Source organism: Mus caroli, chromosome 12 (genome assembly GCF_900094665.2).
Source record: "Mus caroli chromosome 12, CAROLI_EIJ_v1.1, whole genome shotgun sequence".
Classification (NCBI taxonomy): Eukaryota; Metazoa; Chordata; class Mammalia; order Rodentia; family Muridae; genus Mus; species Mus caroli.
Window position 1 is genome coordinate 61,134,539 of NC_034581.1, and position 18,918 is coordinate 61,153,456.

The window sequence follows — 18,918 nt, forward strand, 5'->3', positions numbered from 1 at the left end:
ATGTTTCTAGTTAAAATGAAAATAAAGAAGTCTCTAAGAGTTAAAAAACAGAAGCATACAAACAGCAAATTGGAATTGAAGAACATCGCTAGATTGTTAGCAAAATAAAAGGGGTAGATTTCCTAGGAACACTCAAAGAGAATCTTTGCAAAAATCTGTGTGTAAAACTAATTTAGAGAGAACAGTGAACAAGCTCTACACTCCTGATCTCTAGTGACAAAAGAGAAATCAAATCTGTGATGGTAGCAACTGAAGTAACTGGCAAAACCTGCTAAGTCTCTATTGGAAAAAGATATCCAGCATAGGTCTTGGTATATCAGAGAATAAGTTAAGCAAAATATAAACTCAGAATTTTAAATGTTAAAAAAAAAGTTTAAGGTATTATTATAAAATAGAAATGGAAGCAAAACCAAAAAAAATAAATAATAAATTAAATGTAAGTTAGAAGTATAAAGTATGACTCTAATCTTGAAATAATTAATTGTAAAATACAAATTATATACATATAGATATGCATGAAAAAAACAAAATAGCAATAAAGACTAAGTAGTTATTTCAACAAAAAGGAGCATTGCTTCTAAAAGTTAAAAATCCAAAGCATAGTGAAAGTAATGTGTTGAAAATGGAAATACAGACACTATTCACATGACAAAAAAACCAGAGACAGGAAACAGAAGAAAAATTAAGATATATAATGAGTCTAGCAAACCAAGCTATCTGGGTTTCAAACTAAAAGACCAGTTAGAACTATAAAGGTGATAGCTAAATGAGCTATATCTCTACAAACACATACAGATGAAGATACAGCAATCAGGATAACAGAGAGAAACCAAAATGCCTTAAAGTCTATTGCTGTGAAGAGACACAATGACCACGGCAACTCTAATAAAGCAATATAATTGTGGCTGCCTTGCAGTTCAGAGGTTTAATCCATTATTATCCTGGGGACAAACAATGTGGCTTGCAGACAGACATAGCTCCAGAGAGGTAGCTGAGAATTCCATATAATGATCTGCAAGCAGCAAGAATAGATAGTGAGCCACTAGGCTTGGCTGGAGCATCTGAAACCTCAAAGCCCACACCACACACTTCCAGTAACACACTTCCTCCAACAAGGCCACACCTACTCCAACAGGGTTACACCCCCAATAATGCCACTCCCTATAAGTCTATGGGGCCATTCTCATTCAGATGATCACATTGATATTTGTGACATAAAATATGAAGATAGATAAAAACAAGATTAAAAACAAAGAGAATGGTTCAAAACATTTATATCAACAGCATAAGGAAAACCTCAAACAAAAATACCATACACACCACAGATATGTTATACTATAATTAGTATATGTACTCATATACATGCATATGTATATAGACATACATATGTATTATGTAAGTTGTCAAAAAAAATAGGAAGGCAGTATATCTCCATAATCACTAAGCTATTAATAGTTAAAATTACTCTTGCACATACCACTCACACAAACACATACACAGACCACACGAAATTCAAATATTTGAAAAGTAAATCTAACAAAGCTGACAAGGGTATTATTTGTAATACAAGGTTTTTTGTAGTAAGAAAGAGTGAAATGTTTTTCTAAATCAACATATGAGGGAAGAATATCCTACTAACCAGAACGATAACAGCATTACCATTTATAAACTTTCCTCAGCAAGTATCAAAAATTATAAAATATTCAAAGTATATTCACATTTTTTCCCAGAAACACAAGTCTGTTTTGTGAGGACAAAAATGTTTTCATGTAATATATATCATTTATATATTACTATAGAGAAAAACTAAAGCTAAGCCTATGCATTTGATATATTCAATTCCAGCTAGTAATTTGAAAGAAGCATAAATAATCCCATCTTCAGGCAAACTGAATACAATTTAAACGTCTATTATCCATCAGAAGAGTTTCCATAATAAAGACCAGAAATATCTTTAAAGAACTAGTTAGAGGCAATTTCTTCAAATTCAGGATTAATGTAAGGTTATTTTTCACCACTATACTTTTTATTGAAATTTTATTTAAGTTCTTATTGTATTAAGGGCAGTAACATGTTAAAAATGAGTATTAGAAACAAAAGGATAAAATAAAGTAGGAAATGATTGTTTATGCCAAAAAGTTAAGAGAATTAAATGTTTAGTAATAAAGAGAATCAACTGCTAGAGTTGATCAAAGGCCACATTCAAATTAACTTTTTGAGATAAGTCCTCCGATGTAGATCATTCTTCCTTTAGATAGTTCTTCCTATGTCTGTCTCTGAATTCATTATATTCCTGCTTCATGCTCCAAATTCTTATGATGTCTTACGCTTAAAATGGATTTTTAACGACTCATCTTTTCATTACCAACAAAAAAAGGACAAATCTAAAAATAAATCTTTTTAAAGACATGTAAAACAATAATGAAAAAGTTATAAAACTATATTAAAACTCTCAAAAGGAGACCTACTGAATGTAGCGATCTCTACGTTGTAAGAAGGGTCAGTGAACTCCCAGTACACTTCAGATTACAAGCGTACATAAGATGAAAGCCATGCCAGTATTTTAAAGTGCACCCGAAATAGGATATATACTTAGGAGCTTTATACCGAGAAATTTGCTGCTATTCTGTGGCAGGAAAAATACATCAAGTTTCTGTTGGATTGCTTTTTCAAAAAACAAAACAAGACTTCTTATATCTTTAGATTTTGAAGGTGAAAAGCGATAAAAGCATCTGCACGCTGCTTTAAGCAGTTGTGTAAGATAATGAGATTTGTTTTAAAAGCTTTTGTTGTGGCTATTTTGCCACCAGTATTGACTGCGCAGAAGCCCTCTTACGGTTTTTGAAGCTCTATTACATTTTTCACCTGTCACCTTGATGATATTTCTTGCCCACACCTGAGACCACTTGTCTTTCTAGCAATGACCTTGTTGTGAGCAGTGTTTGCACTCAATGTGCAGATGCCCATGTTTTGCCTATTTAAGTTACAGCTCGAAGAGGAAGACTTCCCGTCTTCCCGTCTTTGAATCCAGAAGCTGGCAAACAGAATCAGCCATGCAGACCTATTGGGACCCCTTCTGGAATGTGGGGAAGTCTACCTGGTGCCAAGCAACCCTCAAAGATGCTAGTCATCAAAAAATTTTCTAAAGAGGATTCTGCTGCTGCCTTTTCTTCTGCTTTCACCTCCTCAGGATCCCAGCATGCAAATGGGAACAAAGTGTCAACTATGGCCCCAATGTCTAAGCCGACACCACCTCCCTCTCAGAGTCCCTCCAGTATTACCCCTCCGACTGAAATCAGCTCCTCTTGCCTGACCAAATTGACCCGATGAGCCACAGACAGAAAGAGTGAGTGCCTGAAGACTCTGAAGGATGAACGAAATGGAGACTGCAACAAGCTGGAGGGGTTAAGATTGGAGAGCATCCACACACCCAATCCAAAGGAAAGTGGAGAACAAGGTTGTCTTTACAAAGGTCTTTCTCTACTCGCGGTAGAAGGAGAGCTCCTGTCATGCTCTCTGGAAGCAGAGCACAGGTTATTAAAAGCAATGGGATGGCAGGAATATCCAGAAAATGATGAGAGTTGCCTTCCACTCACACCGGATAAACTCAAGGAGCAGAGCAGCTATGGAGAAACGGGTTTGGCAAGAATGGCTTCTTACAAAGCTGTAGTTCCAGCCTGTTCTCCCCGTGGAGAAGCACTTGCACTGCAATGTGAGGGCTCAGACAGGTAAACAAGCAGCTGAGAGACACCAGACAATGATACCTGGAAGTAGAAATACAAGTGCTCACAAACAACGTGCCCTACTGAGCTCAGCCTTGTGTTCAGAGAATATAAACTGTTCTTTGCCTTTTCTTAGGCTGTTGAATACTTCATACACAAAGGAAATAATCATATCCCAAAGAGAGAGCCATTGTCTTGCTTAGTTTTTGTTGTCCTTCCCTGTTATCTGCTTAATAGACATTGGTGTGGTGGTTTTGTTTTTTTGTTTGTTTGTTTGTTTTTAAGCACCCACACAGTACCTGTGGGGCTGTGCACAAGTGGAAGCTGTCAGGGCAGAAATGCAGGGGGGAGATGCTGCTCTGCTCAACAGCTCCCACTACCAGCCCTTGGGGACTCACCCCTGTGCTCAAGCAGTCATTGTCAACAACAAACTCACTGTTGAAGTTATAATTGTACTAAATAAATGCTAATAATTTGGGTATAGTATTTTATTTTTGGCTTCTGGGGTAACACCCCTTAGCCAAGCCTATGGGGTCATTTCTAGGGTTTTTTTTTTTGTGTGTGTGTGTGTTTTTTTTTTCTTTCTTTTGGATACAGCTTTAAAATATTTGGATATAGGAAATGTTATTCTTGTAGCCTTGATATTCAGGGTGGATTTTGTAAAATAAAAATGTTTGTGAAGATTTCAAAGATTAAGATTTCTTTTTGTTTGTTTGTTTGTTTTTCAAGACAGGGTTTCTCTGTGTAGCCTTGGCTGTCCTGGAACTCACTATGTAGACCAGGTTGGCCTCAAACTCAGAAATCCACCTGCCTCTGCTTTCCAAGTGCTGGGATTAAAGGCATGCACCACCACTGCCTGGCAAAGACTAAGATTCTTATGATAATATTATTTACAGATTTAAAAGATGTGGTCACCACTAGTCTGTTGAGGTGGGAAACTAATGCATAAAATAAGTAATGTGGAATAAATATTTTGCATCAGTTAAAAAAATAAAAGCCCATGCCCACAGTGACACACCTACTGCAACAAAGCCCCACCTACTCCAAGAAGACCACACCTCCTAGTATTGCCACTCCCTAGGCCAACTTCATACAAACCACCACAACTACCAACTGTGCTCTATTGAAATTCTATTGTTCTTGTCAGTGTATTTTCTTAATTGTATGTAAGCCTTATTCTATAGCTTTTCAGTTACTATCAATTATCAAAAGTGTTATTGTACTGGCTGGTTTTGTGTGTCAACTTGACACAGGCTGGAGTTATCACAGAGAAAGGAGTTCAGTTGAGGAAGTGTCTCCATGAGATCCAGCTGTGGGGCATTTTCTCAATTAGTGATCAAGTGGGGAGGGCCCCTTGTGAGTGGTACCATCATCCCTGGGCTGGTAGTCTTGAGTTCTATAAAATAGCAAGCTGAGCAAGCCAGGAAAAGTAATCCAGTAAGTAGCATCCCTCCATGGCCTCTGCATCAGCTCCTGCTTCCTGACCTGCTTGAGTTCCAGTCCTAAAATCCTTTGGTGATCCACAGCAATGTGGAAAGTGTAAGATGAATAAACCCTTTCCTTCCCAACTTGCTTCTTGGTCATGATGTTTGTACAGGAATAGAAACCCTGACTAAGTTATCCAGCCCATTCAAGTCTAGTATAAGTTCCATTACTATAATACACACACACACACAAATGGCAAATAAACCTACTTAGATCCAAAAAATAGAAAAGTATCTTTTCCTAAATTTTCTCATATTTTTCTATTTCATCCCTTGGTTTAGGTGATTGACAACATAATTTAAGTACTGATAATATTCAATTTCCTCTTCACATCTGGTGAAATACTGGTTATCTTTACCATGGTATTACTTAGCTCCCAGGCACTTGTAGTCAAAAGCTAACACTTGGGGATCTATTTGTTATCTCTTTAAAGGCTACTAGAGTGTCTTCCCTCTCTTTGAACCTAATACAGAAATCATAATACAGTGGTTCTTTCATTTTCTTCCATCATCTGGCATTATAGAGGAAATACCCCAGATGATATTTGCATGCCATGTCACTTGTTTCAGAAGTCAATCCTCTCAGGAAATGGTGCTTAGAACTTAGTGTTGCTTCAGCTTAAACAAACATAGCCTTAGCCACACTGATGGGTCACTTAAAACTCACCATCAAGATGCAAAAACTGGGGCCCTACTGGCCAGGAAACCTGGTAAGAGATCTTCAGATCTCTGCTCTTCCCTTGTTCTCTAAATCTAGTCCCCCAATCTCATGCTCAGCTCTATGGTTGATGACTGGCTGTGGCCTCTCCTCCCTCTCTGCCTCTATTCCCAGGGAACTATGGAGATCCTGGTGGTACATCCTACTTTTGTCCCTCTTGTGGATTCTCTGGTCTCCCTCACTTTTAGCCCATCTCCATTTGTCAGCTCCCAATACCGAGAAACACATTCTACCTAAAAATCCCAATGGCTACATCTGGCAGCCATCACATTGTCCTAAAAACTAGAAAAGGCAACAACAACAACAAAAAAAATCAAATAAAGAAAAACACACCCAACAAAGACAATACCAGCTATCAGCACCTATAATTACAATCATCCCAAACTCAGATGCCTGGACAACAGCATAAAAACACATTCAATAACAGCCAGGACAATGTGTCCAACAACTCCACTATACTATAGTAGACCCTCAGAAGTTCAACAAACCTGAAACACAAGACAGGGATTTCAAAATAGCCTTTATGAATATATTAGAGGTCCTGAAAGAGGAAGTGAGTAAATCCATTAAAGAAATCTGTGAAAATGCAAACACTGAAAGAAAATTAATAGGACAATTCAAGTTCAAGACCTGCAAGTAGAAATAGAATCAATAAAGAAAACCCAAACTGAGACAACACTGAAAATGAAAAACATAGAAAACTCTGATGCAAACACCACCAAGAGGCAGATTGTAAGCGATGCAAGAAGGTTGTTAGTCATTGAGCTAGAAGAAATAGATACCTTGGTCAAGGGAAATGTCTAATGACCAAGCCAGCTCAGTCAGTCAACATATTCTCCAGGGAGGGAGCGAGAATTGGAAAGCAAAAGACAATTAGACAGCGCTGTAACCTGACTCCAGCCAGTTCTGAAGCTGAAGCAGGTTTACTTTCTTTTCTTTTCCAGTCTGCTTTTATAACTTGAACCTACTTCCCAGTCATAACCCAAGGCCAAATTCTTGTCTTAGCCTACTTCTCTGACCCAGTCCAATGTCAAATTCCTGCCAAATTCTTAGAAGGCAGCCCCTTTAAAAGCTCTCCACAGTCTTAAAAACAAAGAAAGAAAGAAACAAGCAAAAAAAAAAAAAATCTAGGCAATCTGGGACACTATGAAAAGACTAAATACATGAATAATAGGAACTGAGGGAGAAGAAACCCAGGTCAAGGCAAATAAAATATTTTCGGGGGCTGAAGAGAGGGCTTAATGGTTAAGAGCACTGACTGCTCTTTTGAAGGTCCTGAGTTCAAGTCCCAGCAACCACATGATGGCTCACAACTGTCCATAATGAGATCTGATGCCTTCTGGTGTGTCTGAAGACAGCTCCAGTGTACTTACATATAATAATAAACCTTTGGGCCGGAGCCAGTGGGGCTGACAGGAGAGAACAGGGCCAGAGTGATCAGAAGTTCTGAGTTTAATTCCCAGCAACCACATGATGGCTCAAAACCATCTGTACAGCTACAGTGTACTCATATACATAAAATAAATCATTAATTTTTTTTAACAAAGCCATAGAAGAAAGTTTTCCAACCTAAAGAAGTAGGTGTCTAGCCTGGTACAATAAGTGTGCAAAACACCAAACAAACTGAACCAGAAAAGAAATTCCCCCATAATACAAAATAATCAAAACACTAAACATACAGAACAACAACAAAAAAACAAAACAAAACAAAACAAAACAAAGCAAAACAAAACAAACAAAAAAACCATTAAATCTGCAAGGGAAAAAGACCAAATAACATATGAAAGAATAACACCTGAATTTTCAATTAAGAGGGGCAGGACAGATATGCTACAAACGCTAAGAAAGCACAAATGTCACCTCAGGCTACCATACCTAGCAAAGCTTTCAAAATAGCTGGAGAAAGACTTTCCATGATAAAATCAATTTTAATCCCTATCTATTTTATAAGTTCAGCTCTATATAAGGTGCTAGCAGGAAAACTTCAATCAGAAGAGGTGAATCATGCCCAAGCAAATATAATAGATAATATCAGACCATGAAATCAAAAGTGGGGAGAAAAAAGCCCACACCACAAAAATGAAATGATGGGAATTAATAAACAATGCTCATTGATAGCTTTCAACATCAATATTCTCAACTCTCCCCTAAAAAGATACAGACTAAAAGAATATATTCAAAATGGGATCCATCCTTCAGCTTACTCAGGAAGTGTACCTTCACAAAATAGACATCACCTCAAAATAAAAGGATGAAATATATATACATATTCTAAGCAAACAGTCCTAAGAAAGAAGCCGGTATAGCCATTTTAATATCTGACAAAACAGACTTCAAACTAAAAATAACCCAAAAAGAGAGAGACTGTCACTGGGTCACCAAATACTCATCAAAGGAAACATCCAAGAGGATAGTGCAATTTTTAACATTTATGCACCAAAATGCAAGGGCAGCCAAGTTTGTAAAAGAAACACTACTGAAGTTTAAGTCGCATACTGCCCCTCGAACAGAGATGAATAACTCAGCGACATCAATATCCCATTCTCTCCAGTAGATGTCCCATTCAAACAAAACCTATACAGAGAAATGCTCTGCAGCTTACTTATGTCATAAACCAAATGAGCCTAACATACTTACAAAACATTTCACAAAAACAGAACAGAATATACCTCCTTCTCATGGAAGTGTCTCCAAAATAGTCAACATACTTAAACACAAAGCAAATCTCAACAGATACCAAAAAAATTGAAATAACTCCCTGCAGCCTATCTGACCACCACGGATTAAAGCTGGATATCAACAACAGAAACTTGTACATTCATGGAAACCAAACAACTCACTGCAGGATGAACGATGGGTTAACACAGGAATTATGTATTTAGAAACTTTTTAGAACCGAATGAAAATGAATGCACAACCCATGCAAACTCACAGACCGAGTGAAGGAGGTTTTAAGGGGCAAGTTCATAGCCTAAGTGCACATATTACAAAACAGAAAAAACTGGAGAAATTTCATATTACTCACTTAAAACCACACCTAGAGACTCTAGATCAAAAAGAGAAGTGATACCCAAAAATAAGAAGATGGCAAGAAATAATCAACCTGACCCTCTGGAAAATCCCAGGTAGAGTTCAAATGCATGTCAAGCTTGCTAGACAATACATTTAAAGGTCAATATGCATAGCCAAGCCAATAAGACTTAAGCTCTATGCAAAGGACACTTACCAGTCTGTACCAGGTGGGATCCTAAAGCTGAAAGGAGAAATAGAACAAGCCCCATCCCTAACTGAGAAGCCATCACCAGTTAATCGCCACTTGCACATGAAAAAAAGATTTCTCGAAACCAGTCTCAATGAGGGGGAAAAAAAAACCTCCTAAGGGTAGGCACACCTAGCAGATGGCAAAACCCTGAACTCAGTGGTATCTGGAGATACTTCGTCTTACAGTGCTAAGTCTGAGCATTGCTGTTCTCTTCTACTTTACAGGCCCTTTACATAGAGCTTTCATTTTTGTTTTTGTTTATTTGTTTGCTTGTTTTATGGGATTCCTCTGTGTGCAAATGTGTGTAACTCCAGGACTACATGCATTTCTTTGTCACTTTTTATTTGGTTGTTTTATCATATTCCAATCTGTGTGTCTCATTTTATCTTATTGTGTGTTATATTATCATTTCTTGGGGCAGAATGATAAAAGGAAATGGTGGTGAACAGGACAAGGAGCAGCCTCAGCTTGGAGAAGGGTTCTCAGAGAGGGCGTGTCTGGAAGCAGCGAAAAGAAGGACTTCAAGTCAAATCGTGTATCCAAGCTGATGACCTGTGTACTGCTTGATCCAGCTTTTCCAGTCTGCTTCCCTCTCTGTTCTGCTTTCTCTCTGGAGATCTCTCTGTCTAAATTCTGCTTGCTTGCTATTCTAACAGATCTCTCTGTCCACGTCCTGCTTGCTTGTGTGTGTGTGGCCAATCTCAAAGCAGTTTTCTCTTTTTATCCTAAAAAAAAAAAAAAAATGTCTGGAAAGCTCAGCTCCTGCAGAACACAGGTCTTTGGTCTTTTATTTTACACATAAATCCAGTCATTTGCTCCAGGTTCCTTTTGATTATCTTATGAATCAGCATTCCGTGCCCTCGGCCTTTGATTCTTAGGAGATAGCAAGCATACATTTTTTTTTTCCTTAACAGTGCAAAAGAATTCAGAGATTTGTCTGCTTTTGCTAAGCACAAATGATAAGACAGACGGTTGGGATCCTGCTCTGAAATTATGAATTCCACCACTCCGAGCCTAACCTCGCTGTCCTAGGCTGATCCTGAACTCAGGAATCTTCTGCGTTCATGCGTTCATCTTTGTGTTCATGTAACCATGAACACAAAACTTAGCTGGGTGGGATCTCCTGAGATCCCCACTCCCTAAACCTCTATCTCCTTCCTTCGTTAATTTGTAACAAGTTGGCTCCCAGCACAGATGCTTCTGTTCCTTTAGATTTGTGAAGCCCCTCATATAATTCATTTTGCATCCGTATTTTCTGCATAGTTAAGAAATTACTTTTTTTTTTTTTGGTTTCTCTGTGTAGCCCTGGCTGTCCGGGAATTCACTCTGTAGACCAGGCTAGCCTTGAACTCAGAAATCCTCCTGCCTCTGCCTCCCAAGTGCTGGGACTTAAGGCGTGCGCCACCACTACCCCGCTAAGAAATTACATATTTTCAAACTCATATATTTAGAGTTCTTTCCTATAGCTTTAAGGGCTATCCTGAATGTCCCAGTATTTACCATTTTGCTGAGGCACAGCCATACCCTCAACCCCTGGACTCTTGCTATTACTAATTATCATGGAGTCATTAACATTAACAGAGAAGACATTCCTCCAAAGAGTACTCCACTGCTAGTGGGTCCAGAAAATATGTACACTATGACACAAACAATCCTTATGCCCACAGCAGCCACAGATGTGTGTGTGGAGGTTCACACTGGGGCCCTATCCCAAGGGCAAGAACTATGTCACTCTGTCCCCACCAAGACCACACTAGTCTTGGCAATGAACAAAGTCGGGATACTACCCATTTTTCTGACCACCAGAATAAAGTCTTGTTTGTTGATTTGATTTGGTTTGGCTTCACTTCAGTGATTCAAACTTTAAGATAAAACAAAATTACCACTTTCTGTACCACAGTCTATGTCCTGTTTCTATCCCATAAGAACTGGAAAAGAGAAATTGCTCCTATAAGAACCAAGTTTCTGTGTAAAAGATGCTGCCTCTTCCACAACCAAGTATAAGAAGCAAAGCACGTCGGGAGTGTGGGCTACACATCTGAGCTGGTTGAGTGTTACTATAGAATACCCAATGATATATTAAGAGGAGTCAAGACCTGGCATCCATCAGACTGTGTCACTTGACCCTGCTTCCATCCCCAGGATATTGTAAAGTAGATGGTTTGTATTATACAGCCCTTGAACTCCAGTCCTCAGAGAGGAGACTAAATGAAAAATGGCAAAACCCCTGTGAAAGAGTAACTAGATTCATTCTCAACCTTTCAGATGAAACAAGCCTGTGAAACACAGTTTATATCCCAAGAAGAAGCCTGAAAGTAGTGGTTTGAATAGCCACTCATACTTTTGAAAACAAGAAACAAATAAATAAATAAGGCGTCCTTGAGAGTTCACATCTGGGCAGGATAAGGCAAATCTTCACAGTGGGTCATGTATAAAGTATTTAGTGAAAACAGAGACTACTTTTTCTCAAAAGGAACTCTTAATGTTGAGGACAAGATCAAATTAAACAGACATAAACATTACAAAATTGAAAGTAAAAACAAAAAAAATTGAACAACACATTGATTACACATAAATCTAGAGGGGAACGTATACTTAAATCCAAGAGCATACTTCAATATGGAATATTAAGGTCACAAAATCATTTTTGAAAAGATAACACAAATATGGGGGCTGAGTAACACTGAGACAGGAACAGATGTAACTGCAATACCAGTGTCGATGGTTAAAACTGGCCAGCAAGGAGTGTCCTTAGTACCTGAGAGGCATCACACACGTGCTTACTTGCCTTTGTTTGTTTCACCACATTTTAATGTTTCCTTCAGTTATATACTTGTTTTAAGTAAACTCCAAAATTCATCTCCACTATAGGATTTTGGGAACATGTATCACAAAGTCCAACCCAACATTAGTATTATTTATGAATAATTCCATCATCTAGCTGTGCCTTCCCTGGAGTTTACAACTCAGCTGGAAACATATCTTCTCGTGGTTTATTGTGGTAAGCAAGTATCCTTTAATATGGTTTTACTAAGGTTTAAGGTTTTTCATATGTATACAAAGTATTTTGATCTTCAACCTCGCTTCTCCCCTTACCTCCTCTCAAGCACACTCCTCATTCCCAACTTCATCATCAGCTTCTTTTTTTTTTTTTTAACAGCACACTGATTAAAATTTGTGCTGCTTACAAACTGTTTATGGAGCCATGCCATTACTTTTAAAAAATGGGTTTTTTTTAGATTTTATGTGTGTGGGAATTTGAGCTGCATGTATGTATGTGTACCACATGTGTGCCTGTTACCATGTAACCCATGGAGGTTAGAAGACAGTATCATAGTACCTGGAACTGAAGTTAGATGTTTGTAGGTGCTGAAAACCTAACCTGAATCCTCTGTAAAAGCATCAAGCACTCTTAACTTGTGGAGGTTGATCTTCATGTGGGTCCCCTACCTCCACTTTCTGGTTGGGCCTCAGTGGGAGAGGAGGTGTTTAGTGCTAATGACCGAAGTTCAATCCACAGGACACACATGGCAGAAGAAGAGCCAACTCCCAAAAAGTTCCCTGTCATCTTCATATATAGCCCCAATATCTGAACTTAAATTTTAATTAAAAATGTAAATAATTACTTATAACACAAAACTGTAGTAAATGAACAAACCTGAAGTGGGAGGAGAGACAGCTAACCAGGTAAAATGACTAATCCTGCAATTAGGACAGTTCTATCCCTAGCACCCAGGAAATTGCCAGGCATGGTGGCCTACTTAGCACTAGGAAGCCAGAGCTTGGCAGATCCTGAAGCAAGCTGGCCACCCAGTCTATCGCGTTTAGCAACCTCCAGATCCCGGTAAGACCCTCAAAACATAAGACCTTCAAAGATGGCTTGTTATTCAAAGTCCTTGTTGAAGAACATGAGGACTGGCATTTGGACTTGGATCCCAGAGTCCATGCAAAAACCTAGCAGGTATGGTAGCAGCCTATAACTCCAATAACTTAAGGCAATGAAAGAGGATCCCTGGGGAAACTAGCTAGCTAAGCTAATACACATACACAAACGAACACACACACACACACAAGCGCGCGTGCACATACCTTATTACCCAAGGCAGACTTCTAGTCTTAATATATGCAGTATGCATTCATGCACATACCCATGCTGCACAAAGTCCTCTCCTCTAAACCTTCTGCCACCTACCCACCAGTTTTCAATTTTTTTTAGTATTATTTAATTACATTCCAGCCATTACCCCTTCCAGTCCCTCCCCCCTCAACACACAGTTCCTAATCCTATTCCTCCTCCTCCTGCACCCCCCCCCCAAGGAATGTCCCCTTTCCTGGGGCCTCAAGTCTCTAGAGGATTAGGTGCATCTTCTCCCACTGAGGCCTGACCAGGCAGTCCTCTGCTATATATATATATGTCAGGAGCTTTGGACCAGCCAGTGTATGCTGCCTAGTTGGTGGCTCAGTCTCTGGGAGCTCGTTGGGGTCCAGGTTGAGACTGCTGGATTTCCTAAAGGGTCTCCCTTCCCTTAACCTTCCTCATTCCTTACAGTAACTCAACCATAGGGGCACCTGACTTCAGTCGAATGACTGGGTATGAGTATTTGCTTCTGTCTAAGTCGGCTGTTGGTAGGGCCTCTCAGAGTACAGCCATGCCAGGCTCCTGGCTGCAAGCACACCATAGCATCAGTAATAGTGTCAGGTCTTGGTGCCCCATCACAAGATAGATCTCAAATTGGGTTGGTTAATGGATCACCTTTCCTTCAGCCTCTTCTGCTTTTTTGTCCCTGCAGTTCTTAGACATAACAATTCTGGGTCAGAAATTTTGAGTATTGGCAACCCTCCACTTGATGCTATCTACTGGAGGTGTAGTCTTTCAGGTCCCTCTCCCCACTGTTGGGCATTTTGGCTAAGGCCACCCCCATTGAGTCCTGAGTCTCATAACTCCAAGGTCTCTGGTACTTTCTAGAGTGTCCTACCAACTCCCACCCCCAAAGGTTGCATATTTTCATTCATTCTCCTGGCCTTCTGGGCTTTTCCCATCCCCTTTGTCCATACCTGATCCCCTTCCCCTCTCCTCTCCCACCCAGGTCCCTCCTTTCCTCTGCCTCCTGTGATTTATTTTGTTCCCCCTTCTAAGTGGGATTGAAATTGTATCCTAGGTATTCTGCACTTTTTTGCTAATATCCACTTCAGTGAGTACATAGCCATGCATGTCCTTTGGAATCTGTGTCACCTCACTCTAGATTTTCTAGTTCCAGCCATTTGCTACCCACCAGTATTTAACATTTAAAACCTTATATTTGTTTTTTCTATCTACTAGTATTTTAGATTTCTTTTGTGATAGGGATCCAATCCAGACAGAGCCTTGATTCTTTTCAAATCTTCCATATTTGAGTTTTGAAACTAAAAAGAAGGGTGAACAGCAGTGACAGAAAATTTTTATGGGTATACTAATATATAGCTAAACAAGAGCTTCATTATGTTTTTTTTTTGTATTTTTAAACAATTTGGGGTTTTAGACATTATGTCAAAATTTAAAAAGGAATGCACATTGGAGTCAAAATATCTGGTTAAACTTTACCTAACTGCACATGACCTAACTTCCTAGAGTTCTCAGAGGATCAAGTGAACCAGGTAAATACTTATGTTGAAGAGCCTTTGGAAAGAACTCATGTTGTTACTTATTGAGACTTACCTAGGAGTGTATTGGCATTGCTTAAAATGGTAATTAAGTGTGAAAACACAGGAGCAACTTAGAGGGACAAGTCAGATGCAGTAACTTTTGATTGGAGAAGACTTTACCTAAATGCAAAACAATGAGCAAGGTATCCACCAGTTCACTCCCCCTTTTCCTGCTTCCATTAAATATGTTGCCCTTGGAAATGCATCGTTGAGGAAAACCGAAGGCTCTGTTTCCAGGATTAAGATTCAGAAGTTTAAGTTAAAAAGCAGATAAGGTAACAACAAAACTAAACAGTTCAACCCAGCAGTTTTAGGTTATATCATTTCTAAAATAGAATAGAAAGTACCTGCTTCATCAATGTAATTGTACAGGGCAAACAGCAACAGATTACAAACATTCTCTAAGGCCCCTTAAAACAGATGGCTGATTTAGTGTCATTTTCTCTTCTTTGTTGATTCCTCTGGGACCCAAATACAAGCAATATAAACTCTGTTGTCACCTATAACCTTTCTGTGATGAAAAAAAGATTGGATCACTGTCTCCTGAGTGTGGGACAATGTAAGGCTTGTCTAGAAAATCCTTTTTCAGTACACCCGACTGTTCTAAGATTGATAACCTGAGGCTATGGGTAATTTAAAAAATAATATTGACAAGTTTAAAGCAAAACAACCAAAGCTACAGTTGAGATGTAATTTTCATGTTTAATTCTCTATAAAGAAGAACTTCTCACACGTCTTCCAACTCCTCTAGCCACTCTTAATCCAAGATAACAAACAGTACCATTTACACCATCACAACAAACCATTTGCTACACTGCAGTATACCCCCCAAATTTTAAGTACATGGGTCAAAATAGAAAATTCTTTCTCTATAAACTGCAGATTTCTTGTTCCTTAAGGCAGGTACTTTCCATTGTAATGGTCCATACTATGCAAAGTAACATTCTATAGTCAATAAACAGAATTAACGTTTTTCAAACTATAACCTCATCTGTACTTTTTTTCTGCCAGCAAAGTCCTCAGGAATGCAGGGCTCGCCACTTGTCCAGAGGACCGCGTTCAGGGATGTATTTGACTCCACAGCCATCAGGGATGAGGCGCTTGGCCGCCACCTTGTCTTCAAATTCATCTGCGTTGAACTTGGTAAAGCCCCACTTCTTGGAGATGTGGATCTTCTGGCGGCCTGGGAACTTGAACTTTGCTCGGCGTAGGGCTTCGATCACGTGCTCCTTGTTCTGCAGCTTGGTGCGGATCGACATGATGACCTGGCCGATGTGGACCCTCGCCACTGTACCTTGTGGTTTCCCGAAGGCTCCTCGCATGCCGGTCTGGAGCCTGTCAGCGCCTGCGCACGACAGCATCTTGTTGATGCGGATGACGTGGAAGGGGTGCAGCCGCACGCGGATGTGGAAGCCGTCCTTGCCACAGCTCTTCACCATGTACTTGTTGGCGCAGATGCGTGCTGCCTCCAGGGCTTCCGAGGAGAGCTGCTCATACTCGTCCGACACCATGTGGCCGCAGAGTGGAAACTCATCCACCTTCGCCTTCTTCCGACCCAGGTCAAAGATGCGGATCTTCGCATCCGGGACCCCTCGGCAGAAACGGGACTTTGGGTACGGCTTGTTCTTACAGTACCGGTAACAGCGAGCCGGACGACGGCCCATGGCGACAGCAGGGACCTCAGCTGTACGTGCCCACCGCCAGCCGCAAAATGGAGGCCAAATTTCTATCTGTTACCCATCAAGCCTTGCGGGAATCATAGAGACTGAGGAAGACTTGAAGATAGACCTTTCCACTCAACCTCCGGGTCACTCTACGCCTGCGCAGGCCTCAGTGGTAACTACTAAAAGGTTTCTTTCAGGCCGAAGAAAGCCCACCACTGTCCACCGAATTTGGAACTTTGACCTTAAGCTTTGTAGTAGGCTTAAAAATAAATGTTTACAGCTGGGCGGTGGTGGTGCACACCTTTAATCCCAGCCCTTGGGAGGCAGAGGCAGGCGAATTTTTGAGTTCGAGGCCAACCTGGTCTACAGGGTGAGTTCCAGGACAGCCAGGGCTGCACAGAGAAACCCTGTCTCGAAAAACCAAAGGGAAAAAAAAAAAAAAAAGATTTATGGTCATGGTGAATTTCTTAGTGACCCTAGACCCATAACTTTTGATTCCTCTTTTGGGCAAGTAGTTCTGGACTCCTTACTATGTTCATGGGTGTGGAGATAAAACAGCATGCTATCTCCATATTTGGCGTACAGAATTAGAGGAGTTAAGTGGTAATAGTCTGTCTCATTTTAGATAAATGTGGAAAAGAAGAAGAGAATATAACCCCTGAAATCCTGTATGGAGTCCTGATTTGGACAGAGGAATAGTTAGGGAAGACTAATCATATGTACTTGGCAGTAACAGACAAGTGGGGCCCAGCATATGTGAAGCCCCCTAAGTACAAGGAACATGGAATCTTTAAACTAAAAAAGTAAGGCTGTAGTGATTGTTAAGGTGCTTCACATATCACAGCTCAACCATTTTACAAATTAGGAGGCTGGTTAGCATAGGCTTTGAAGAATTTTACACAATTATTCTCATTGACTATAGTATAATGAATAGACTTGGTCGCTCAAAAATAAATGCAAGAACACAAGAAGGCCGTACTTTATAATACTGAAAAAAAATGATGATAACATGAACATGATTTAGTATATTTTCACTCATGGATATGTACTGTGTCCCCAGAATGTATCATAAGCCCGGGAAGCAAGAAATCTGTAAGGTAAATATAAAATGACTGATCAGAGTTCATGCAATATTAGGTACTTTTACCAGTCCAGATCTTGCCTCGTGCTTCCAAAATTATAGAATTTTTAAAATAGTGAGTGGTATCATAATGACTTATCTGATAACCTTTTTCAAAAAGTCAGGAAGTAACCAACCCTGGATTACGTGGCCTAAAGTAATATGTCCTACAAAGAATTAAGATGGCCGTTTTCTTTACTGTAGTCATGCCTATAACTTCCACATACTCATAAGGAGTCAGAAGGTTAACAGAGAAAGGGAGGCCAGGCTGTCACACTCCATGGGTACTTTTTTGCCTAGCCCCCCCACCCCCCACTGTAAGATGACCACTCACAATGTACATTATGCTAAGCCAAAGGAAAACAAAACAAACAAAAACCATACAGTTTGCCTTTCTTGAAATAGCCTAAAATAAAATGGACTGCATAGAAGGAGCAATTTGAAATTGTGTATTTGAAATTTGTGTTTGTTTTTCGGGACAGGGTTTTTCTGTATAGCCCTGGCTGCCATGGAACTCACTCTGTAGATCAGGCTGGCCTCGAACTCAGAAATCCACCTGCTCTGCCTCCGGAGTGCTGGGATTAAAGGCAGAAGACACCACTGTTTAAATTAATATAGATAAAAGTTTAAGAAACAAAGACATCAGTCCCATGAAAATAAAAATGGAAAAGGGAGATGGCTCAGTGGATAAAGTACTTGCTACCCTGACTCAGACCAGCTGTATAAGAGTTCCAGGGGGAAGACCAGGAATGTGAAAGAAAGAAAACAGTTATACCAAGCCATGTGAGCGACCACATGAGAGATATCTAAATTGCCAAAGGATGCTGAATCATTGCTAAATAACCAGATGGATAGATCCTTTCATCTTACTGGATGAGCTATTGGGGGAAACAGCATGATTTAGGTTATGGGGAATTAGAGGATGAAGGGAGTTAGCCTCTGACATCTTTATTTTTTTAAAGAGCATCTCTCATGGAACTGTTTTCATTTACACCAGTTTGTATGTTTAACAATAGTGCAACCATTTAGTTGAGATTTTTAAATAAACATTTTGACATACATTTTAACAAAATTGTTGGTTTTGTATCATACATATTATTTTCAAATTTCATATTTTATGTATTTTATATTAGTTAACTCATTTAGACCTTTATTTATTTATTTATTTATTTTATTATGGTTTTTCGAGACAGGGTTTCTCTGTATAGCCCTGGCTGTCCTGGAACTCACTCTGTAGATCAGGCTGGCCTCGAACTCAGGTAGACC

The 18,918-nt window shown here is 39.6% G+C and overlaps 1 protein-coding gene and 1 pseudogene across 1 annotated transcript; one reads left to right on the forward strand and one right to left on the reverse strand.

Annotated features, from left to right (window-relative positions):
- Positions 1-2,959: 2,959 nt before the first annotated feature.
- On the forward strand, positions 2,960-3,774 carry LOC110306536 (annotated as a pseudogene).
- An 11,776-nt stretch (positions 3,775-15,550) lies between these two features.
- Positions 15,551-16,623, reverse strand: Rpl10l (ribosomal protein L10 like). The gene has a single exon (XM_021179332.1). The coding sequence runs from the start codon at positions 16,530-16,532 to the stop codon at positions 15,888-15,890; it is 645 nt and encodes a 214-aa protein (XP_021034991.1). The 5' UTR covers positions 16,533-16,623; the 3' UTR covers positions 15,551-15,887.
- Between the last annotated feature and the right edge of the window lie 2,295 nt (positions 16,624-18,918).